General features: G+C 42.5%; 1 protein-coding gene and 1 long non-coding RNA gene across 4 annotated transcripts in view; one reads left to right on the plus strand and one right to left on the minus strand.

Moving 5' to 3' along the window:
- The window catches only part of ARHGEF26 (Rho guanine nucleotide exchange factor 26), a 94,635-nt gene extending 89,307 nt beyond the window's left edge, over positions 1-5,328 (minus strand). For both annotated transcript variants that reach the window (XM_078389085.1, XM_078389086.1), the window contains exons 1-2: positions 5,218-5,328; positions 900-2,004 (exon numbers count right to left, since the gene is read on the minus strand). In XM_078389085.1, the coding sequence (XP_078245211.1) occupies positions 900-1,955 (1,056 nt within the window). In that variant the 5' untranslated portion in view covers positions 1,956-2,004; positions 5,218-5,328. The remainder of the gene's footprint in view (positions 1-899; positions 2,005-5,217) is intronic.
- A 19,029-nt stretch (positions 5,329-24,357) lies between these two features.
- LOC140706042 (uncharacterized) overlaps positions 24,358-25,579 on the plus strand; it is a 28,590-nt gene continuing 27,368 nt past the window's right edge. For both annotated transcript variants that reach the window (XR_013542943.1, XR_012085744.2), the window contains exon 1: positions 24,358-24,467. This is a non-coding gene — a long non-coding RNA (uncharacterized LOC140706042). The remainder of the gene's footprint in view (positions 24,468-25,579) is intronic.

Below are 25,579 nucleotides of genomic sequence, written 5' to 3' on the forward strand. Positions count from 1 at the left end.
AGGAATCTGTATTTAGATGACATTTCCCCAATCTAATGACTTCCAGTCCAGATGTGTTAGCCTACAACTTGCGTGATCCTATGTCATTAATACCCATGTATGATGAGGACTGTGATCCAGCAAATCTAAAGGACATTGGGCCGAGGAAGGCTAACATAGTTCACTGCTTGGAAATCACATTATTCAAGTGTCAGCATCGGAAAAGGTTTGAAGAAAAGAGTGAGTGATAATTTCCTATTTTGTGTCAATAAGTTGGAGAGTGCTAGGATCTTTCTAGGGACAAGCAACAGCAACACACAGCATAAGACAGACATAGTAATGTAGAATATATTTCTCATACAAGTAAAACCTCCAGTTCCAAAGTAAAGCCTCTGGTTCCATATGCAACAGACCCACATAATGGACGTCTTCCACACTTCTAATGTCAGTTATTCATCATTCATATGCAGAAAGGACAGAGTAACAGTCCTGTCCAGAGCTGAACCACACTTCTCTTCTTTACCTTGTACTGAATTTCCACCACAGTACCCATGCACCAGTACAATTCTGGGAGAGGAAGAAACTGGATAAGCAGCTCTGCCTCCCTGACTTGCTCTAATCATCCTCACTCTACTATTATCTTTTTTCCCCTCAATAGAATGTTTGCAGTCATGCACTCCATCATACTTGACAGTGTTCACCACAGCAAACACAACTTGTTGATTAAAGTTCAAACTAGCACTTAGCTTACTGAGTGATTTTAGGCAAGGCACTGTGTATAACCTGTTTCACAGGGTAATTTAGAGAATTAAAAAACATTGCTCTGAAGTGCTTATAAGGTAAATAAGTTACAAATGGAGCATAAAATGTACATTTAAAACCAACATTATGAACAAAATAAATTTCATCAGTTTGCCTACCTTTATTCTTCCTAAGCTAGAGAACTTCTCCTTGTCTTCCACGACTGCCTTCAGCACTGGCTGAGACATTCTGTTTTTCATCTTAACGTTAGCACTACTGTTGAAGTCAATGCCACTCACAACAGCTCGACGATATGAAGTAGACCTCAAACTACGCCTCAGCATCCCTGGGCTTTCTGAATCACCTTCTGCTTCTTCATCTCTTCCAGATATCGAAGGCACACCACGGGTCTCCACCATACTGCGTACTTTAAGAACCCTTCTGTCTGGCTCCACATTTTGGCTGTTGGCTTTGTTAGTTACTTTTGTTTCCGAAGCTAAACTTTTAGGGATGATTTGTTGCTTCCCCACTTTTAAAGCAGCAGGGCTATTTGTGCTCAGCACCACAGGTGGTGTTTCTGTGATCTCATTCTGATTCGATGGCAGTCTTTGGAGGGGCAGATGCTGTTGTTCTGACAAAACAGACAGACAAACAGATGCCTTCTCTGCTTTTTTAGGCAGCTGTCCAGGTTGTAATGCTGAGGTGGCGGCTGTGTTGTCATTTGGCAAATGCACGACTTCTGTAAGTGACAATCCACGATCTGAAGGGAAAACAATTTGTTCCTTCTCAGGACTCTGTACTGGTCGTTTGAAAATTCTCCCTGAGTGAACCGGTTTACTGCTTGTTGAATCACAAGTCGTAAAATTTATGGAATTATTTGAAACCATTTTCAGGAATTGAGGTGACTGGTCTGAAAGCCAAGGGGAAAGAGTTTTATGTTCGGGAAATTGAACCTTTCCATTTGGCACAGAGCCAACGCCAGTGCTGAAAAGCATAGGGCTCCTTTCAATGGGTTTACTGTCCAGAGAAGTAAGTATTGTTTCAGCAGGCTGAGTTAAGGTGAATGTATCTCTGTCCTCCACAGGGAAATCTGTAAAAAGGACCCCGGTGGAACTCTGGTAGGACTGAGGCCTTGGTTTGTTTTTCATCTGCAATTGTACTTGGTAAGCAGCCCTCCTCCTCCACAACGGTGCAATGTTAGGACTGGAAAAATCTATTTCATTTTGTGCATCCATAACCGTGAGCTGAAGTCAACTGAACATGGAAGCAGGAATGCAATCTGCACTTTTAAAGAAGAAAAATAAAAAATAAGAATTGGATCATGCTGTACTAACTCATAAACAATAAGGATAAACAATGCTAATAGAGAGTAAGTAAAAACGCAGATCATCCATCCAAAGTCCTACCAATTTACACTGGACAATAGAAAGATGCTATATACTGAGTCAGATCTATCTAGCTCTCTACTGTCAATCCATACTGGGTCTCAAGGATTGCAGACACAATTTTTTTTTCCTATCTCAACCTGAAGATCCCTGGTATCAAAATAGTCTCCCATCCATGTACTAACAAGGCACATTCCTACTTAATTTCTAAAATTACCAGCGATGCTGGGAATTATCTATGCTAGATCCAAACTACCATACTTGAGAGACTTGACAACAGCATTTCAGGGATACAGAAGAGTTTGAGATCTAGTAGATCCAAAGCTGTCCCAAAATACCTCACATTGGGGCCTATCACCACCAGGAAAACTGTTGCTTGTGGATCTAAATTCTTGCATTTCCACAGAAATAACCAAAGCTTCTGGGATAAAGGCAGCTCTGTGAAATAGCTTCGTCTATTAATGGAAGGGCCTCTTTACCCTACAATAACATCCAACCAAAAGATCTGAGGGGTCTGGATTGCACTGTCACACCCATTTTCACAAAGATAACATAGGTTAAAATACTAAAGGTGCTTTGTTTTTATTTTTTTATATAAAAAAGAATAAATGTGAATTTCATAGTCCACATACACACAGATTAGTGGTTAAACAATAGAGTAGAGGAAAAGCTGCTTTTTTAAAAAGGACTACTGAATTACACACCTGTAATGCTTGCCAAGAATAATTTAATATTGATGGCTATTGCCACATTGGTCCCAGAAAGAGAAACAAAGGAGGTAAAGCAGTAATTTGTATTGGATCCACTTCTGTTGGTTTTCAGGTATGTCATACACAACTCTTCATCAATCAGGCAAATGGAGATTTCTTTGAATTTCCTTCCAGTAATGAAATCCCAAGTACTGTACATTTTATGAGGTTTCATAAGCATGATGAGGTTATAATAGCCACACAATCTGGCACAGTTGCTCCCCCCACTGTTCTTTGGCTTGATTCACATTTTAGTGGTGGGGAGAGTGGGGATCCATTGAAAGAAATATCAGGACCTTGCTGAATTGTGGAAAAAAAAAACCCAAACTCTCTACTACTGTAGCAACAAATATTTCAGCCCTCTTGTAGTATTACTTGAACTCTGCCCAAAGCTGCAATGCAAATCCTCTGTGCAAAAAACACATCAGTTGTTTTGGCAGTTGGTAGCAGGGGGAGTGAATTAAAAATTAAGACTGTAATCCAAAGAGATATTGCTGGGCAGTGCTGAAATCCAATGTAAATGTGTTAAATCTTTGAGCATCAGACCACCAAACGATTATTCAAACACCATCTAATTTCAAACAAAAACAAAAATGTCTTGTGGGCCCCATAGAAGCATGCTGTTGGAACAGCTGCAGGATCAAAGTACAAAAAATGGGGGGGGGGGAGCTTCAGACTCATACCAACTTGGAATCCTTCACCAAGGAATGCGATGGTATTTACTGCTGAGTAGACATGTATGATTCCCAGTGTGGTATAGTGCAGTGGTTCTTAACCTTTGTTACTCGGATGCTTTTGAACTGCAACTCCCAGAAACCCCAGTCAGGACAGCTGGTGGTGAAGGCTTCTGGGAGTTGCAGTCCAAAACTCCTGAGTAACCCAAGGTTAAGAACCAGTGGTATAGTGGATAGAGTGAATAGACCCACCAGGATTCTGGAGAACAGGGTTCGAATTCCACTCAGCCATCAAAACTGACTAAGGCAAGTGGAATTGGTAAAACCATCCCTTAAATATCGAACTGACCTTGGAAGCCCTGTTAGAGTTGCTTTAAATCAGTTCTGACTTGACCACACAGAACACAGAGAGAGGCATAAGAGAGGCACTTATGCTAATAGCATAATTCCTTGGATCTTGCCTGAGGTCTCTCTAGTCAGAAGCATCCTACCTTGATTCAAGACAGTCCAAACAGGGAAAGATTTCTGTGGCATCTTAAAGACTAATAGATTTATTGTAGCATGACTTTTTGTGGACTGTAGCCCACGTCATCCAATAATTACACATGAATGCCAATTGTGTTACAGCACAGGCAAAAGCATTCTTGGCACATCTGATGAAGAAAGCTGCTGCCTTCATATATTCTTGGCACAGGTTGAGTTTTTTGCTTCACCAGACGCAGTACAATTGTATTCAAGTTCATTCAGAAATAAGTCCCACCAAGTCTTAAGCTGAATCCTCCATGAGAGATCAGACTGATTCAATGCACTGGACTTGATGTTACTAAAATTACTCCAGGAACAAGTCACCTCTCGCAACAGGGAACCATTGGCGTGTTTTAGCAATCTGTTTATGCTTTAGGTCTTGACCACCTACTTTGCTTGCTTACTTATCTAGATCAGGCATCCTTCAGTCTCGAGAGACTATGGTAACTGGTAACGTGCTCTTGGAACAGCGTCTAGGGTGGCTGAGAAGGCCAATTCAGGAGTGACAATTCTTCCACACTGATCAATCCATCCATCCATCCATCCATCCATCCATCCATCCATCCATCCATCCATCCATCCATCCATCCATTGGTTCCTGCTTCCCCCTCTCTTTCGGTGTCATGTTATTATCGCTCTGAAGCCCTCAAAAATGGGTCACACCTTTAAACAAGGAGAGAAAGGAAAAAAAACACAATTCCTACAACTCCTTTTCCCTCTTGGGAAAACAGCTATGGTTAATAGACCTATTTCTTCTGAACAGCATGCTATGCCCGCGGGCACCGTGCCATCGTCCCCCTTTATTAGCATTTCCATTATTTTTACAGTACTGTACTCCCGTACAGTCTTTCCCCTCAGAACGAAGCAGGGCACGAGGTCCCCCGTCCCAGCTACACTGGGGTCTCCTGAGACGGAGCGAGGGAAAGTTGCTCCCACATTAACTCCTCCCGCCCTTCGGAGTTTATTGGAGCCAGAGCCGCTGCCGCTGATAAAACTTTCGGGCGGCGGAGTGAGGAGGCACTCCCAGCTGGAACGGGAGGGAAGCCAACTCGGCCAGCACCACCCCTTCTACAAACGCCCGTCCTTTCCCGCCAACAGCCGCTGACCCCCGAAGTCCTCCTGGCTCATGCCCGGTGTCGTTCTCACGTCAACCTAGCCACTCACCTCATTGCAGTCGCGCCTGTGGGGGGGGGGGAGCCGCGAACCTCGCCGAGCAGCGGGGAGGGAGTGGAAGTGGCCCCTCCAGCAAAGACCTTTTCGCGCTTCTTTTTGCATAAAAGAAAGAACTCCGGCCGGGAGGGCTCAGCGCTCCCCCCTCCCCTCCCGACACAAAGCGCGCTCCTCGCGAGTTGTGGCGCCGCGGGCATCGAGCCCGCCTCAAACTTGACCTGACGCTCGCGGCGCAGCGCAGTCCCTGGGCTTCTCTGCCTCCCTCCGCCCGTCCGCCCGTCCCTCGCGCTCTCCCTCCTTCCCTCCCTCGCGCCGCCTTCCTCTGACCAAGCCCCACCTTCTGCGTCCAGCCGAGCGGCGAAAGGCGAGGCTGCCTCCCCGTGGGTGCTTGGCCACTTCGAGCTGCGGTTGCCAGGGCTCTGTCGGCCGCGCCGGAGGAACCTGCTTTGATTTGCATGCGAGGGCTCAACCCTTCCGTCTGGGCTGGTTGGCGAGGAGAGACGGAAAGGGCTTCGGAGGGCATGTGAAGCGTCCCGGGCTCTAGCTGAGGGATTCACAAAAAAACCCTGCCCCCTACCAGGAGTGGAGCCATTGGTCCCTGTGGGCCGTTCCACAGGCAGAACCTTTTCTTAACACTCTCTGGAGATGCTTCCTCCACTTCTTCTCTTTCGTGTATTTAATAGCGAAGTAGCCCTATATATAACCTTTGCTATCCCCGGCTGGCTTTGCTCCTCCGACTCCTGCAAAGGGCGACCCCTACTTAGCTTCAGGATGAGTCGAGTCTAAGAGATGAGAAATTGCCCATTGCAAGGTCATTTTGATGAGTCCCAGGGACCACAATCCTGTTGCCTGCTGCAGTAAATTGCGCTAGAGCAGGCCCATTGAAAACAATGGGGATTTGGTGAGTCAACTCTAGAAAATTCCATTGATTTCAGTGAATCTACTCTAACTGCAACTTAATTTAGTGCAGTAACTTTACTATACCCCGTCCCTCTAGACAAAGTCTACTCGGGGCGGCTTACAAAAAATGATAAAATACAATAGAATAATATAATTACTAAAACCTAATAATGCAACAACTAACCAGTGGATATATACATTGTCAAGATGGGAAATTAAAGAAACGAAACAGTTAATTGACTGGGGGGAAGGCCTGCCTAAAGAGCCAAGTTTTTAAATGGCTTTTAAAAACACCCAGCGAGGGAGCCAGGCGGATTTCCGTTGGTATAGTATTCCATAGCCGAGGGGCCTCTGCCAAGAAGGCATGGTTTCTTGTTCTTTCTTTCCGGGCCTCTCTCGGCATAAGGCCCTTTACAAAGTAAGCCCTTACGAAGGTCCTGACTGGCCTTCTCTGCCTCCCTCATTAACTCCTCATGTTAATGAGGGAGGTCCATGAATTCAATGGACCTACTCCTGTGGGATTTACTACACTAAGCAACAGGATTTTGAGCCCCTAGATCTTGACATCCCTGAAAATGAAGATGAGATCAACCTGTTGAACAAGACACCAGTAACTGTAAATACCAATGTTTTGGGACAGTGGCCTCATGTTCACTGAGAATCATTTAACTACAGTACAATTAGTAGAGTGTTGGACAAGGGTTAGGGAAATCCAAATTCACATCTTTTCTCAGCCAGGACATTTCTTGAATGATTGTGGGCTACCCATTCTGTGTTTCCCTCCAACTTACCTCACAGTGTTGTTGTGAAAGTAACATTGGAACTGAACAATGGTGTTGAATTCCACCGTCTCTATTTTCCTTTAGTTCACTAGGACTTGTTTCGATTAAGTAAAGTATCTATAAACTGTATCCTTCTAGTGCCTAATTCCAACACACACACACGCACAAAATTCTCCTTCCTCCACCTTGAGCCTAAATGAGTCCTAAATCCAGTTGCCAGATTCAGGAAGAGAAACTGTTGAAATTCCAGTGTGCTGAGGGTTAGTAGTAAAGTTAGGATTAGAATTTGACTTCTACATCTTAGATTTCTACATCTTTTATTCCCTGAACCTACTGAGAAGTGCAATGGCCTCTTCATCTCAAAGGGGCCAGCCTACTCAGTTGAAATCCTGGTTGAGTACACCACTTCTCTGCCTCATAGTTTGCTGGAAAATGACAGGGGACCTGTCCTGATATATTACACTGACCAAGATGAAGTACCCCCATGACAAAAAGCAATCTATTGGGACAATATTCATCCTAGCAATTTTTTTGTCTATAGATATAAAAACTACTTGGCAAGTTGCTGAAACTTAGGGAATTGCCTGTAGGCTCTCTAGGGTGATAATTTCATAACCATTCTATCAGAGTCCAATTCTGTTTGAATTTCATTACAAAATGTGTCTCAAGGGGGCGGGGGACTAAAATGTCTCATCTGTGAGGATGAGGCATAAATTGAGCAGAAAATCATGCAGCATAGACTGACAGAAGAATAATGTCAACAAGAAGTAATAATGCCAAGAGGTCATTCTTCTCTCTGCATGTTTTTGGCAGGTTTTCTGAATGTCTTAATACTTTATCAGAATAACACTGTTAGTGATGATATTGTGACTATCAGTGGTGTTGCACTGAAAGCTGATACATGTTTTTGCACTCTGATTATAATGGGATTAACCCATTTGAATATCAAGATAAAGTATGATCAAATCATCTCTATCTAAGAGGACCGGGATAACATTCTTATTGTGATCTTAACTATCTGCAGTCTTGATGGTTCAAGCAGAGGCATCAAAGAGGAGATGCAAGAAACCTGTTTAGGAGGAGTCACTCCCTCCTCTACTATTTCTTACAGACATTTAGGAAAGAACTCGTAGCTGAGAGGATTTTTGCCTGCCTTCTGTATTTCTGCTCGAAGTGACAATTTTTATCATGTGTCTCAACTCTTGTTCTATTCTGTCTGGCTCTTGTTGGGTTTTTTTTTTGTGTGTGTTTGTTTTGTTTTTCTTCCTTTAAAACGAAGTTTGAGACACAGGCTGAAGAAAAGTCGTAACACCAGAAGAAATAAACAGAAGCAATAGTGGCAATCTCTATGAATTATATAAGCACAAAAGACTGGGACCTGAGGGATGTCGCAACTTTTTATGCTGCTTTAGTACACAGTGTGCTTCAAGGAAAAGAAAAACATATTCTAGGTAATGAACAAAATTATCTGTTTCGCACATGTTCCCCCAAAAGCCTCCCAAGTGTCTACTCTTGTCTCAAAGCCTCCCACTAAGCATGCATAGGTTTGCCAGGTTTTTTTCATGAGACTCTTATTCTTTTCTTTGCATGTCATTCAGCCGTCTAGCATGTGATTGTTTCTCCCAGAACTGCATTGTCCTACTGGAAAAGAATCATACACTGAATTTCTCAATGTCATGCTTCTGTTAAAAACATCGCAATGCTGCCAAAACTGGCAACTCCAGAGTAGGTGTTTCTTTCTTTCGTTCTTTTTTTAAATTAAAAAACTACCTTTGCTTCTGTGTTTCTAACAGCAAATTAGCAATATTTCTTTCAGACATTGTCTTACGGTATTACTTATGCTTTTTGCACATTAATCTTCTACTGCAGTGGTTCTTAACGTGGGCGATAATGCCCCCCAGGGGGCGATTTCATTTTTCAGGGGGGCGGTAGAACGAAAAGGGGCGGTGTGGGGGCGCTGGAGCAGAAGGGGGCGGTAGGGGGGCGCTGGAGCAAGCCAAACCTGTGAAGATGGCTGCAGCCTTTTTACAATGTGCATGAATATATATTTTCCTCCAATCTTAATTTAGTTTCAGAGTTTTCATCTTGAAATTTTTAGTTCCTGCATTGCAGTTTGCTTTTATGCCCTTTTTATATTTCTTTTTGCGTCTTACAATTCGCTTGAAACTAAATCATTAAATCTTACTTTTGGGGGGCATTTCATTTTCTTGGAACTGAATTTTGTTTTCAGGGGTCATTGCATTTAAGTGTCTTAAATAAATAAATAAATAAATAAATAAATAAATAAATAAATAAATAAATAAATAAATAAATAAATAAATAAATAAATAAATAAATAAATAAATAAATAAATAAGATATCATCACCGTGGGGAGGGGGGCGATGATAACTTCCTCAATGGCTCAAGGGGGCGTTTCTTTCAAAAAGGTTAAGAACCACTGTTCTACTGTATTAAAAGTGAGAAACTTTAACTTGAGAGCTGTTGAGTCTCCAACCAGGAGGTACAGTAACGTCCAAAATTGGCCAGAAGGACATTTAATATCAAAATAATTTCCAAGGCTCCAAACTCTATTAAGTGGGCCACAGCATCACCTACCCTGGTCAACCCCAGCCTCATCCTGGTGATTTCAGCAGTGAGCAATTTGTTGCCCATTTTAAATAAAAAAATCAAGGCAATCCAACTACCAGATCAGTCAATCCTGGGGAGATCCCAGTGCATCTTCTCCCCTCTGCCTGTTTGCTTCAGTTTGGGCCAGTATCATCAGAGAACATCTCCAGGGCACTGACTCATGGTAGGCCATTTGCTTCCCTCTTGATCCTTGCCCCGCTTGGCTTATAAAAGCTGCCAATGATGTCTCCAGAATGGGTCATTAACATCTTAGGTGTCTCCTTGAGGGAGGGTTGCCTCTAGAGATGGGAGTATTTTCATACAAATACAAATATCCCCATGCAGCTGGACTTAACCATCCTCTCTGCTGCCCCCCCACGGGTCCTGCTCATCCTTCCAAATGAGCCCAGAGCACCACTGTCTTCCTGGCCACTCCAGACCGGGGGGTGGGGGTGGAGCGGAGAGGACAAGTCTCCCTGCATGGCTGCTGAGTGGCCAGCTGAGCAGGAAGAGAGCGGCACTTAGGGCATGCTTGAAAGGATGAGCGGGACGGGTGCTGCAGCAGGACACGTGAGTGGACGGTCCGGCCGCAGGAGCCAGACCCTCATTAAGTCCAGCTACATGGAGATATTCGTATTCATATACCCCAATCTCTAGTTGCTTCCCCTTATGGTTTGAGGAGACTGCTGTTATTTGGCCCATCCTAAAGCAACCATGTTTGGCAACTGATAGTCTTAGAAACAACAGACCTATTGCCAATATTCTTTTTATGGACAGAGAGGGTGGTGGCAGATCAGCTCCAGTTGTACCTGGAGGAGGGACACTGCCATGATACATTCCAGTCTGGATTCAGGCTACGTTACAATACTGAGGCAGTTCTGGTTGTGCTGCAGGATGACTTACTAAGGGAGGCTGACTGGGGAGTGCACACCTTGTTAGTTTTTCTGGCTTTTGATGCTGTTGACCACAGTTTCCTCCTGGACAGGCTTTCAGAGGTGGGGATCAGAGGCTTGGCGTTAGGCTGATTCTGAGGGCAGGATCGAGAGTGCAACTTGGGGATGATTTGTCAACTCCTTGGACCTTCGATTGTGGGGTTCTGCAGGGATCATCAGTCTCTCTAAAGCTTTTCAGTATCTATGTGAAGCCACTGGGTAAGATCTGGAGTTTGGTGTCGTGTATACTGATGATATGCAACTCTCTCTCTCTCCTTTTTGACCTCTTCCGTGGATGCCATTTGGATGTTGGAGCAGTGCCTCACTTTAGTGCTGGAATGGACCAGGGCTAACAGACTGAAGCTGAACTTGTATAAGACAGAGATCATCTTCCGGGTGTTTGTGTGTGTGTGTGTTTGATGGGCGGGGAGAAACTGTCCCTGTTGGATTATGTTAACCTCCCGCTCAGGGATTGAGTCCAGAACCTTGAAATAATCCTGGATCTGGCTGTTTCCTGGAATCCCCAGATGGCAGCCATGTCCAGGTCAGCCTTTAATCAGCTGAGGCATATTGCACAGCGGTGCCCCTCACTTAATGGGAGTGCCCCCAGGACGTTGGTGCACACGTTGGTGATCTCCAGGATCAACAGTTTCAAAACTCTATATGGGGCTTCCCTTGAGGCTGAGCCAGAGACTACAGCAAGTCCAAAATATGGCAGCCCAGCTCATGACAGGTGTGAGCAGATTTGATCACAGCTCCCCTATCCTAGCTCACCTGCACCATCTTCAAGTTGTATCCTGGATCAAGTTCAAGGTACTGATGCTCATCTATAAATTCCTTCACAGTTTTAACACATTTTATTGGACATAATGTCTCTCCTCAAGGTCATATGCCCACACCACCAGCTCCTCACAGGTCATGTTTCTTTGAGTAGCCACTGCCATAGAAGGCCAGAAAATCTTTGACAATCTCAGAAGGATGGAAAGCTGAATGAACCTTGAGCTGGCTACCTGAAGCCATAGGGATCAAACTCAGGTTGTGAGCAGAGGCTTGACTGCAATTTAACCACTGGGATGTTCTGCATTGACTATGCAGATATGGACAGCAGCTGTCTGTAAGCTCTGTTCTAGAGAACTGTACTCTCTGCTGTCTGTCAGTAACATTTCCAGATCCTGACACAGCACTTGTAAAGCAGTTGCACTATATGAGCCCTGTATCATCCCTGCAGACTTCATGAAAAACCAGCAACTCTTTTTAGAAAACATTTCAGCCCAAGGTGGAAGACTTCTGGTAATCTGCAAACAGACTATGTCTTTGAATGCATGCATATGTTTATAAACAGACACACAAACTGGAATACCCTAACTTGGATCCTCACCTGTTGTTGACTGCAGCTATCAGAATCCTATAGGCATTACAGCTTCTGAAGACAAGTTAGACAAAATCTGGGTACCTAAGTTTGGGAAACACTGATGTTTATAAATACAACAAGTGAGGGTTACAATTGATTACATGACAGTGAATGATGTATGCAATTATGGAAGTCTTTCCCCCTGCCATCACATGCATCTAATTATGTATTTATTTTAACATATATTTATGTGTCCCTCCAGGGCAGTTTCCAACTGAGAAATAAGACACGCAGAAAAATATAGTAATAAATTAGAAGAACCACCGTCATCAGATAAAGAAGGAACAGAAGTTAAAAATAACTGCAATTCAGTGGAACAGATAAAACAACCTATATCCAGTTTACATATTTTTAAATATAAATATACTTAAATATGTTAAATATTAATAATACTTAAATATATTTAAATATAAAGGTATGTATGTGTGTACATATACATACATACATATATACATATATGTTTTGCCTATACAGAACATCACAATGTGATCGCATTAGCGATCTAAAAAATTAGATCGCTATGCGAATTTGTCGTTAAACGGTGCGCTCGTTATGCGAGGCACCACTGTACATAAACACACACACACACACAGCTTCTCTGTGTTAAATAGTTAAATCAAAAACGTAACAGGTATAAACGTAACATTTATCAGGGCGGTAACAATAGGCAGGGGTATATTTCTTCAACTTTGGTAAAATAAAATCCATCCAAAGTAATCTTAATTACCTCTCATTTAGACTACTACATGGGACCACCCTTGGAGAACATGCAGAAACTATAATAAATATAAAATGCAGCAACCAAAGTTTTGTCAAGAATCTACTTTGTTGCCATGTGCCCTCAAGTTGCTTCCAACTTGTAGCAACCCTATGAATGAACAATCCCCAAAATGTCCTGTCCTCAACTGCCCTCCCTGCTCAGCTCTTATAAACTCAAGCCTGTGGTTTGCTTTAGGGAGTCAGTCTATCTTTTATTTGGTCTGCTGCCTTCTGCCTTTTCCAGCATTATTGTCTTTTCCAGAAAATTCTTTCTTCCAGTGATGTGCCCAAAGCAGGACAGGCTCAGTTTCAACATTTTTGCCTCAAGGAATTTACTGTAGGGGGCCATGTAATACCAGTGTGGGCCAACTTCACTGGCTTCCAACGTGTCCCTCAACACATTTCAAAGCATTGATTTTGATCTACAAAGTCCTAGGCAGTTTCGGATCAGCATATTGAAGTACTTGTCATTGTGTCTGAAATTACCTGTAATACATAGTTTTCAATGGAGGCCTTTTATAAGTCCAACTGCGAAAGAATTTAGCTTGGTAGGTGCTCAAGGCAGGACCCTATTGGTCAAAGTGCCTAATTATGGAGCTTCTGCCCTTTTATGCTAAAGACAAAAGGCAGGCAGTAAAGATTCACTTTCCACTGGGCTTTTAAAAACTTTTGTCAGTTTGTAATATTGCTAGTGCTGTGTAAAGTGTTTTGTGTGTATTTGTGCTTGAAAATTGTACATACATATGTGGGCCACAAATATGAAAATCATTAATTAATTTATTTGATAAACTGATTATTTGGTATGAGTGTGTGGTGTGCAATCTGCTACTGACATAGCTTTTAAAAAAGCATTTAAGATTGCATTTGGATTAGAAAAGAAGATATATAATTAAAAACGAGGAGGAAATGCATGGAATGTAATAATGAATTAACTTCTGAATATGAGCTAAGCTAATTATAGTCATGGCCAAAAATATTGGCACCCTTGCAATTCTGTCAGTAAATGCAACCCTTCTCGCAGAAAATTGTTGCAGTTGCAAATGTTTTGGTACTCACATGTTCATTTCTTTGGTTTGCGTTGGAACACCACCAAAACACAGAGAAGAAAAGTCAAATTTAATACAATCCTACACAGAACCCCAAAAATGCACATATGCTCCCCACCTATCCGTGCATGCGCACAAGCATGCCCTGCCCACCCACAAGTGTGCCCCACCCATCCATGCATGCGCGCGAGTGTACCCTCCGTGCATACGCGCAAGCGTGCCCCACCCATCCAGAAGTGCAACCCACCCACCCACAAGCGTGGGCGCTGTCATGCCCCCAGCGCACAGAAACCATCCCCCAACTGGTCCACGGTTCGGAAAAGGTTGGGGACCACTGCTGCATATGGCATTAGTGATCTTGTGGAGGCCTGATTCAGAAGCTATTTTTACTTGTATGCAACTTAAAATAAACGAACAGGGATATGTATTTATATTAGGATCTGCCATAGGCTACAGGTACAATGTTAATGTATTCTGTAATGGATGGCAAGTATTGAGAAGGAAATGGCACAGAGATTGATAGAGTAGCTTCAGAATGATCAGCATTTAAGATATAGACAGGCAACTGGGGTCTTCCAGATATTTTGAAATGCAAGATCCGTTAGTCTAACCAACTAAGAGCTCTGCCATTTTTTTCCATCTGGTTGCCAGATTTCTATACTGGGTGTGGAGCGAAGGCTTCCCTTTTCATACAGGTTGGTTAGTTTTTCTACACCAGGCACAGAGGCATTATCAAGTGCTTAGCTCTCCTTTAGCAGCTGTTCACTTGCAACATGCAGTCCCTTCCTCTCTATAGCTACTACGCTTTAATAGACCTCCTCCCTTATGCAGTAACAGACAAATTCATTCCTGAGTGAACACTTGGCAGGAGGTCACAGTCAATCCTGGCCCTCTCACAACAGGACGTGCACACCGACAAATCTTTGCTTGTGTAGCATTCACATTCTAAATTGATAAGAACCCCTTAAAAGGAAATGTGTGGCATTCTATTGTTAAGTAAAAACATAAACTGATACATCCTGATATTATTGTGTAAGAATAGTTGTCAGGTCTCTTTTAAACTGTGGAAGTGTTTGATTTATCCCTTCAAGGGTATGTTCTTCTTCGCATTTGAATCTCAATTCCAGTTCTGAACTTTTGTGCAAGGACATTCTTTTGGAATGTGGCGTACATGCCTTCTGTTTATTGCTGTTAATCTTGGCTTGCACCTTCTAGTTTCCTACCACCTAAACTCATTCTAAAATATTTAGGTCATTGTTCCTGAAACTGAACTTAAAAGGAAACAGCTAAAGGAGTACAAGCTGGCCAATCCTTTTGGTACCTGGGCAAAGGGCACTCTGCTTTCATTGCCTATAAGAAGAACTAAGCTTTCTCGTGCTATGAATTTTCCCCTCAGTATTCTCAGTACTCTCTTTGACACAGAGAGCTGGGATCACAGCCAACGTGTCCTGCAGTGAGCAGTAGTAAATCAGCATCAAAGTTTATGGGGAAGTAAAACCCAGGAGGCCTAGAAACCAATTGCGATGAGTTTCTACAGAAACTTAAGAGGCACTTTAACACATAATGGGCATAGAATACTTCCGCTGACATTATTCAATGACAATCCTGTCTTATGTTGACATAGACGACTGCTGATCAGGTGTATAGGATATAATCCAAAACAACCACTTGAAGGACAGAGCTGTGTGTGTCATCTGCCCAGGATGGCATATTCTAAACTAAAAGGTTGATGTTCAGAATCCAGCATGGAAATAAGGTTCAGTTATCAGGGCATTCAGTTGCTGTATATAGAATGTAGAGGATCTTGTTTTTTGTCTCAGACAGCAAAAATGTATTTCTTCTGGCATTGGTTGTTGCTGTTTTTCTTGCAGTGCATGAAATATTTAAAGGGCAGCACGATATCACTATCTTAATTTAAGAACCACTTTAGGTTACAATTTACATGAGAGTGGACTTCCTCCCCTAATATGAGAAAACTGGTTTCATAAAACTAACACTTATTAAAGGATCTTGTCAGGTTTAATTGCTTAATTCAACATGTCAAATTGCTGATAACTACAGTATTGAGTTGAAGACCCCCTGGAAAAGACCCTGATGTTGGGAAAGTGTGAAGGCATGAGGAGGAGGGGACGACAGAAGACGAGATGGTTGGACAGTGTCATCGAAGCTACCAACATGAATTTGACCCAACTCCAGGAGGCAGTGGAAGACTGGAGGGCCTGGCGTGCTCTGATCCATGGGGTCACGAAGAGTCGGACACGACTTAACAACTAAACAACAACATGGAGTTGCCAGTTACACATACTGGCCATAGATATAAAGTCCAGCTGTCTAGTTAACATGTAGACTGCAGCACACTTTGTTTATCCAACACTCTCTTTCATAGAAATACATCATATCTTTTCTTTCTAGTTCTGAGCAATTCACACACATGCCTTCCCTCCTCAGTCCTACTCCATCTTGTGATATCTCCACACTTGTGACTTATCACTAGATGCTTACTGCTAGCAGTTTTACTTCCCTGACATTCTGACATTTTCTATTCATATATGAGTTGCAATCCTTTTTGAATCAAAGTCCTTCACATGATCTGTCCTCTATTATCCACAGAAATGCAATGTGCTCTCTGGCCAACTGGAAGTTTCTAGAGGAGAATCTGGAAAGTCTTTCATAGAGTAATTCATTCTGACTAAGGCTGAGGTCACACCAGCAAAATGTTTCTGAGTTACTCCTCTTGAATTTTGACCCTTTGGGGGTGGTGTTTTCAGACAACAAAAGGCCATTATTGATTCTTTTGTTACATGTTATCTCCGCATCAAATCCAGCCCACTGGGAGGCTATTATATTTGTTTTACATTCCATCATGCATTACAACTAGAGATGGGGTATTCGTATTTGTATACAAATACAAATATCCTTGCACAGCTGGAGTTAAGGAGGTTCTAGCCCCTGGGGCCAGACCGTCCATTCATACCACCTCTGCTGCTGGCCCCACTCATCCTTCCCATTCATTTAGCCACTCCTGGCAGAGGGAGGGAGAATGAGTCTCCCTGCTAAGCTGCTGCGTGGCTAGCCGAGTGGTGCTCTAGAGCAATTGGAATGAAGAGAGCGGCCAGTGCCACTGGACATGTGACTCCAGCTGCACGAGGATACAGTGGTGCCCCGTATAGCGAGGTTAATCCGTTCCGGATTAACCTTCGCTATACGAAATCTTCGCTAAGCGGGAAGTAAAAAGCCATTGGAACGCATTAAACTTCATTTAATGTGTTCCAAATCGGCCCTAAACTTCCCACTTAGAGAAGTTTCCTGGCCCCGGGCAGCCATTTTCGCGCCCTCCCCTCGCTTGCCGAGGGCGCGAAAACGCCGCGGGGGGCCATTTCGGGTCGTTTTGAAGCCGCAAAACAGCTGTTTTGCGGCTTCAAAACGGACCCGAAATGGCCCCGCGCGGCGTTTTTGCGCCCTTGGCAAGCGAGGGGAGGGCGCGAAAATGCGGCGCGGGGCCATTTCGGGTCGTCCGCGGCCGTTTTGAAGCCGCAAAACAGCTGTTTTGCGGCTTCAAAACGGACCCGAAATGGCCCCGCGCCGCGTTTTCGTGCCCTCCCCTCGCTTGCCGAGGGCGCGAAAACACAGCGCGGGGCCATTTCGGGTCCTCCCGCACCCATTTTGGAGCCGCCGATCAGCTGATCGGCGGCTCCAAAATGGCCGCGGGAGGCCCAATCGTCGCAAAGCGAGGTGCGGCGATTGGGTGCTCCGTATAGCGATCCCGAAAAAGGGGATCGCTATACGGATTCGTCGTTGTACGGTGCACTCGCTAAGCGAGGCACCACTGTATTCGTATTCATATACAAATACAAATGCCTCATTCTCTCATTGCAACCAACATCCCATTGAGTGTTTACTCCAAAACTAATTTATTTCCTATGCATCTGGCATGAAGTCCCACCTCCCTCATCCACTGTACCCATTCAACTCACTTAATTCTTTTTAAATTTATTTTCAAATGGGAATGTCAGTGTGTTGGTATATTTCTGTCAAATATGGAACATCAGTCCCCTACTGTCTTTTGACTTCCATTGTAGTGTGCTGTGGGTTCTCCTCCATAGAGAATAGTGAACCACGGAAATAGGAAGAAATGGCCCAGATCATTTTGTGGCCAGCAAGGGCATTTTGCCAACACAACGATGCATCCACACAAATTTTAAAAAGGGAGGGGGCAGAGAAAGGCACAACAAAAGGATGGGGACATGTGCTGCACAAGAGGTGTAGACAAACATACCTCATCTAATTCACCTTCCAAAAGTGGAACAGCTAAAAATGTAAGAACCACTGTTACAGGAGATATGCCCAGTGACCACAACACATGACTATAGAGGAAGCAGAAGACGCAAGAAAGAAGGCGGATATTTCACTTGTCTTACCGTGGCCTAAAAGAAGTTCATAAAATAATGGACTAGAAAGCAGTTCAAAGTTAATGAACACATATACTGTGTTCGGAATATTCTTATAACAGGGAGTGTTAACTGTGTCTTTGGAGTTAATCCCAGGCTTTTAAATACTCTTGCAAGCAAAATAGATTTTTGTTTTTATTATGTACTTTGTTATCTCAGCTTGAAATAAAAGATAATTATTTTAAATTAGTACTACTGCTATTTTGCTGTCAAAAACCACCCAGAAGTGGATAGGCAGTTAGCTCTTTGGTGCTGAATGTAGGTGCTGAATTTTATCTCTAGAACTATATTTTTTAATTTACTTATGTGGAGAGAAATCTATTTCAAACTGCCCAGAGAGTGCCTTAAGGTCTATGGGGTGGTATGAAAGAAATACATTTTGCTTTTGCTTTGCTTTCTTACAGAGCAATCAGTAGCAGAATTTATTTTATTTTTTAAAATGTCATCCTTAATTATTTTTCCTCTCTGCTTATTCCCTTTCCTTTCCTTTTAACAATCTAGATTTCAGAGCTTGTGGCATTTCTTCCTATTCCAGTAAGTTTCCCATCAATACCTCCTTCTGTTCTGCTCTTTACAACCATCCCCTTCCTTGTCCAAATATTTGAACAATAACAAGAATTAAGAGACAGAGTAGCATCCCCCATTTTCCTTGTGTAATTGATTAAACAATGGGAAAGGGAAAAGAGCGACACCATCTTGACTTATGAGCAGCGAAAACCAAAAACTGGGACTGTTTCAATTCAACTCAGAATATTGTATGCATTCTTCACTTGTTTTCATCTTTGTAGGACACCAACCTAAATAACAAAGACTTTCACAATAGTGTAAAAAAAACCCCAACCTGTCCGATATTTACAATAATAAATACAGTAAATGTATTCTCTCCCATAGTGCCAAGACAATTATATTTAGAAATATGAACTTTGATGTAGATACTAAGTAGAAAGTGAGGGCGTTCACCTCTGGGTTCTGTTTTTAATAGATTAATCCATTTAAATACAGTATACTAAAATCTGTCTGTAGCCTACAGGACCCTTGCAGTCATTAGGTGGCAGAGGTAACAGTTCTCCTTGTATATAAGAGTATTCTTCAAGATTGGGGTTCTCCTGAAAAGCAGAAAGCCTACAAATTTACAGCTTGTTTGTGTGGGACAACAAGGAAGAGGCTTTTCCTGGGTTCCAGGTTATTCATCTGGAGCTTATTTGCACCATTAGAAGGCCTGGTCCAGCTCTGTAGAACCTGAGGTAATAGGAAAAAATATTTATTATTTGTCCAAATGCTTTGGGGGGGGGGAGGGGGCGGAATCAAACCATGATGTTGTCTCTTGCATGAAGTCATATATGTGGCTGACATCACTTTTTCAGGCTTTGGATATTTAAAATTTAGTGACCCATAGGTCTCAATTTCTGCACTGCATAACACACTATGGTTAGAGTACTGGGTTAGATCTCAGTTGACTGTGCTTCATATCCCTACTCAGCAATGAAATTCATTACATTATCTCAGGACAGTCCCCCTCTCTTAGCCTGGCCTACTAACAGAATGGATACGAGGATAAATTGGAGAAAAAAGCTGTGCACAGTGCCTTGAGCTTCATTGGAGAAAAGGCAGTTACTACTACTACTACTACTGCTGCTGCTGCTGCTGCTGCTGCTACTGCTACTGCTGCTGCTTCTCCCTCCGACAGCTGCAGGAGAAATGCAGGGAACAACAAGAGCCACTCTTAGTGGCCTTCATAGACCTTACAAAAGCATTTGTTCTCGTTAGCAGGGATGGCCTTTTTAAAATACTTCCCAAGATTGGATGTCCACCTCGTCTCCTTAACATCATCAGATCTTTCCATGAGGGAATGAAAGGCACTGTTGTTTTTGACGGCTCAACATCAGACCCCTTTGACATCTGAAGCGGAGTGAAACAGGGCTGTGTCCTCGCACCAACACTTTTTGGGATCTTTTTTGCTGTCATGCTGAAGCATGCCTTTGGAACTGCAACCAAGGGTGTCTATCTCCGGACTAGATCAGACGGAAAGCTCTTCAATCTCTCTAGATTGAGAGCGAAGACCAAAGTCCAACTGAAATGCATGCGGGACTTCCTCTTCGCAGATGATGCAGCCATTGTTGCCCACTCTGCTGAAGACCTCCAACAACTCATGAATCGTTTCAGCAAGGCCTGCCAAGACTTTGGACTAACAATCAGCCTGAAAAAAACACAAGTCATGGGCCAGGGCGTGGACTCACCTCCCTCTATTACCATCTCTACACAAGAATTGGAGGTTGTTCATGACTTTGTGTACCTTGGCTCAACCATCTCTGACACCCTCTCTCTGCATGTCGAGCTGGATAAACGCATTGGCAAAGCAGCCACCATGTTCTCTAGACTCACAAAGAGAGTATGGCTCAATAAGAAGCTGACGACACATACAAAGATCCAGGTCTATAGAGCCTGTGTCCTAAGCACACTCCTATACTGCAGTGAGTCCTGGACCCTTTGTGCATGGCAGGAGAGGAAGCTGAACACGTTCCATATGCGTTGCCTCCGACGGATTTTTGGTATCACCTGGCAGGACAAAGTCCCAAACAGAGTAGTCCTAGAACGAGCTGGAATTTTCAACATGAATACATTACTGAAACAGCGACGTCTACATTGGCTTGGGCAATGTGATGGTCAGATTCCAAAAAAACTCCTGTATGGAGAATTAGTGCAGGGAAATCGCCTCAGAGGGAAACAACAGCTGTGATACAAGGATATCTGCAAGCGGGATCTGAAGGCCTTGGAAATGGATCTCAACAGATGGGAAACCCTGACATCTGAGCTTTCAGCCTGGAGGCAGGTGGTACATCATAGTCTCTCCCATTTTGAAAATACACTTGTCCTGCAGGCTGAGGCAAAGAGGTAGTCCCGAAACCAGTAAAATCAGGGAGCTGGACAGGGGACTGATTGGATTTGTCTTCAGTGTGGAAGGGATTGTCACTCTCGAATTGGCCTCCTCAGCCACAATAGACGCTGTTCCAAGTCCCCCGTACAGAGCACATTACCATAGTCTTTTGAGACTGAAGGATGCCTAACTAAGTAATAGTAACAGTAATAATAGTAATAGTAATAATAGTAATAATAGCAATAATAGTAATAAAATATTCAATATTTATATTTGTAAATGAATACGAATATCTCCAACCCAGCTGGACCTAATGAGGCTCTGGTCCCTGGGACCGGCCCGTCCATTCATGCATCCTAGTGCTGAAAAGGTCTTGCTCTTCCTGCCACTGGTGCTAGGAGCTCCACTGTCTTCCTGCTCAGCTGGCCACTCAGCAGCCATGTGGGGAAACTTGTCATCCTGCCCCATACCTGGAGTGGCCAGCCAACCAGGAATACAGTGGAGTTCCTGGTACCATTGATGAGAAGAGCAGGACATTCACAGTACCAAGACACATGAGTGGACAGGCTGGTCCCAGGGACCTGACGCTCATTAGGTCCAATTGAGTTGGAGATATTCACATTTGTTTACAAATATGAAATCCCCATATCTGTCCACTTCATCTCTTGATAGAATCATGGAAATACAGTGCAAATATTTAGTGAAGTTATTCAAATGAAGTTCGTAATTGATGAATGTGCAGCTTTGTCTATGCAATGTGGCAAGATTCAAAAACTATATGGGGTAGAGTTAAAAATGTGATATAAAATTACTATCAAGTGATAAAAATTATAAATACCTCAGAATATTAGAAGCATATAGCATCCTGCACACAAAAGTTAAATATCAAACACAAAGTTAATATATCAAAAGACTGTAGAGAATCTTAAAATCAAAATTAAATGTTGGAAATACAATCAAAGCCATAAACACATAGACAATTCCTGTAATTAGATGCCCAGCTAGAATAATAGATTGGACCCAAAATGAATTGGAAGAATTAAATTGCATCATGCCCTACATCCAAAAAGTGATGTGGACAGATTATATTTACCATGAATAATTGGAGGCTGTGAATTACTGTAAATATAGCAGGTAGTAGTAGAAGAAAGAAGCCTAAATGATTATATTAGTACAAGCAGAAAAATATTACTAAGGGTGATGAAAATCGAGAACATTTTGAAAACAACAGAAACAAAGGCTCAACATGAGAAACAACAATTTGAAAATGAATTAAACAGTTGGAAAAATAAACCACTACATGGACAATGCCTGAAAAATATTGGAAATTCTCCAAAATTCCAAAATCTCCAAATTTCCATTCTCATGATGGAAAGCATGAGAATAATTCAACATGAGCATGGCTAAAACTGGGGACCATTAAGAAAGAAACTGAAGGCTTGATTTTTGCTGCACAAGAACAACCATTCCAAACTAATGTTTTGAAAGTTAAGATTCAAGGAATTAGTGGTAACAGCAAATGTCAACTCTGCCAAGAAAAAGATGAACCTGTTTCACACCTCATCTGTGAATGTCCAAAGATTGAGCAAAGAGATTACAAAATTAGACATGATAAAGTGCCAAATTAGTGCACTGATCATTTTGCAAAAAAATATACTTGCAAGTCTCCAAAAACCCATGAGAACATCAGATAGAGAAGGTGTCAGAAAATAACTAACTCAAGATCTTGTGGGATTTCCGGATCTAAACTGATAGACACCTTGAACATAATACTCCAGACATAAGAGTAATAGAAGAAATGTCTGGATCATTGACATTGCAATTCCAGGAGATGCCAGAGTTGAAGAAAAAGTATTGGAAAAATTAACAAAATAGACCTGGCAATTGAAGTATCTAGGTTATGAATGAAAGCATATCTAGGTCATGGATGGAACCTCAGCGGTCCATAATATTATAATCAGTGGCAGATTCCAGAAATAACACCATCAGAGCTACAAAAAATGTATATGCTACATTGATACTTAACAGATACTTAAATTTTTGGTTTAAACTTGTATCCATTATATATACCAGTCAATATTTTTATAATTTTGATTGACTGTTTTTGATTTGACAGTTTTTGAATAATAATATCCACTTCATCTTTTGGGTAAAAGGGGTAGGGGAGCTAAACACTTTCAGCCAGTGTTTCCAGGAACTCACCATCTGACCAGAATTCATGCTTATTTGTGTTTCAGACATATGATTCAAGAAGATTTTTTGCTCCAAGAAATTACTTGCAAATGAAGATCAAGCATACAAACCAAAGATCAATAACAAAACAAGGCAAGTGAATTTGCAAAATATAGTAGGCAAGAAAGGCTTGTTTCCTTACCATTGTACACAGTATGCACTGGGGGGATTTTCTCTTCTAATGCTGAATTATCCACAATGCATATTTTAATCTTCTGAATGCTGTGCCCTTCTAAACCCTTAAGTAAAGGTAAGTAAAGCCAGACATTCTCAGATAAATAGGAAAATACCAGGTGGTACAACTCATGTTGCCATCTAGTTCCCAGAGAGTGACTCTAACTTGCCTACCCACCATGAAATGGTTCCCCACTATCTCCATTGTAGAACAAACCAGGATTTCAGTGTTTTCTCGTAGCCAGTGGAGACAACAGAATTTGTTCTAAAGCTGTTGTAAAAAAGGCACAGTGAGAATAAATAATATATTTTTTGTTTTGTCTTGAAGACAAGATGATGTCCATGTGGGAGTGAAAAGGCCAAGATAAATTGCAAGGGAGAGAGAGCGGTGTCTAATATCATTTGTCACTGATGTATGTGCATAGATGCCATACTGCCATGTCTGCCTATAAATACAAATTTATTAAGCAGCCACAAATACAATGAGCTTAAAGAAAGGGACCTAAATAAGCTAAAAAATGCTAATCAGTCCTCCATTTTTTTAAACAGACACGACCTTTCATGGGGTGGAAGGAATGAAGAGACAGACAAATGGTGCTTAGACACTGCTTCTGAGTAAATAGGCATAGGGCCCAGCTAATGGTTCCATATGGCTGGTGTCTCTGTTCTCCATTTGTGAAATATGGCGGGTTAGTTTAGAATAGTCTCTCACTGGAGAATATTGAGAGGAAGGCCCATGAATTTTGTCATTTATTATGCACTATCTCTAAATTTTTGCCACTTCAGATGGTTTACTGCTAAAGTAAGGCAAAGATTTTAGAGAACAGTTTGCAGAACAAACAAACAAACCACAAAGAAAGAAGAGGATGGGGGAAATACTGCTTTACATAGTCTGAGAGAGCTTGTGGTTGCCATTGGAAACCGAAGAAAGCTTGGAAGTGGGCAGAACAATGATTGGACGTAAGAGTGTTCTTGCCACTGAGGGTGTCATTTTCTGGGGTTGGCCTCTCCACCCCACTCCCACCTTCTCTCTTTGTATGCAGAGAGCACAGAAAGAGATTGAACAAGTGAGAAAAGGTAGGTAGTGGGGAAAAAGGAAGAAGGCATGTTCTTAATCTTAACAGGTCTGAAAGACATGACTTCTCTTAGCATTTCAAAGAGTGCTAAGAGCATGTGTGTGGGATGTGTGTGTGTGTGTGTGTGTTTGTGTGGTTTATATTACTATACAGGTTATGCTGCATTACTGCATTATTTTCCTGCTTCAGCAGTAAAAGTATGGCTTGATAAGAAGCTGACGGCATATACCAAGATCGAGGTCTATAGAGCCTGTGTCCTGAGCACACTCCTGTATTGCAGTGAGTCCTGGATCCTTTGTGCACAGCAGGAGAGGAAGTTGAACACCTTCCATATGCATTGCCTCCGACGCATTTTGGTGTCACCTGGCAGGACAGAGTTCCAAATAGAGTAGTCCGAGCTGGATTTTGTAGCATGTATACATTACTGAAACAGTGATGTCTACATTGGCTTGGGCATGTCGTGAGAATGGTTGATGGTCGGATTCCAAAAAACTCCTGTATGGAGAATTAGTGCTGGGAAATCACCCCCGAGGGAGACCACAGCTGTTATACAAGGATATCTGCAAGCAGGATCTGAAGGCCTTAGGAATGGACCTCAACATATGGGAAACTCTGACATCTGAGCCTTCAGCCTGGAGGCAGGCGGTACATCATGGTCTCTCCCATTTTGAAAATACACTTGTCCTGCAGGCTGAGGCAAAGAGGTAGTCCCGAAACCAGTAAAATCAGGGAGCTGGACAGGAGACAGATTGTATTTGTTCTTAGAAGGGATTGCCACTCTCGAATTTGCCTTCTCAGCCACACTAGATGCTGTTCCAAGTCCTCCTTACAGAGCATGTTACCATAGTCTCTTGAGACTGAAGGATGCCTAATCCTGCTTCAGCAAGGGTTAGATTATAGGATCTTTAAGAGCGCTCCCAGGTCTACAATTTTATTAATCTGTAAACAGGTATAAACACTGAATATACTGTATTTGCAAGTTGTGTGGCTTTTTTTGGGAGGGACGGTGTCTTCAGAAACACCTCAGTGGATAATTTTTGTGTTTGGATTCCTTCCCAGTAGTTGAAATATATTGACTTAGCAGTTTTACTAGTGACGCACATGGACCAGTGA

The sequence above is a fragment of the Pogona vitticeps genome, chromosome 3, assembly GCF_051106095.1.
Source record: "Pogona vitticeps strain Pit_001003342236 chromosome 3, PviZW2.1, whole genome shotgun sequence".
In the NCBI taxonomy this organism is placed as follows: domain Eukaryota; kingdom Metazoa; phylum Chordata; class Lepidosauria; order Squamata; family Agamidae; genus Pogona; species Pogona vitticeps.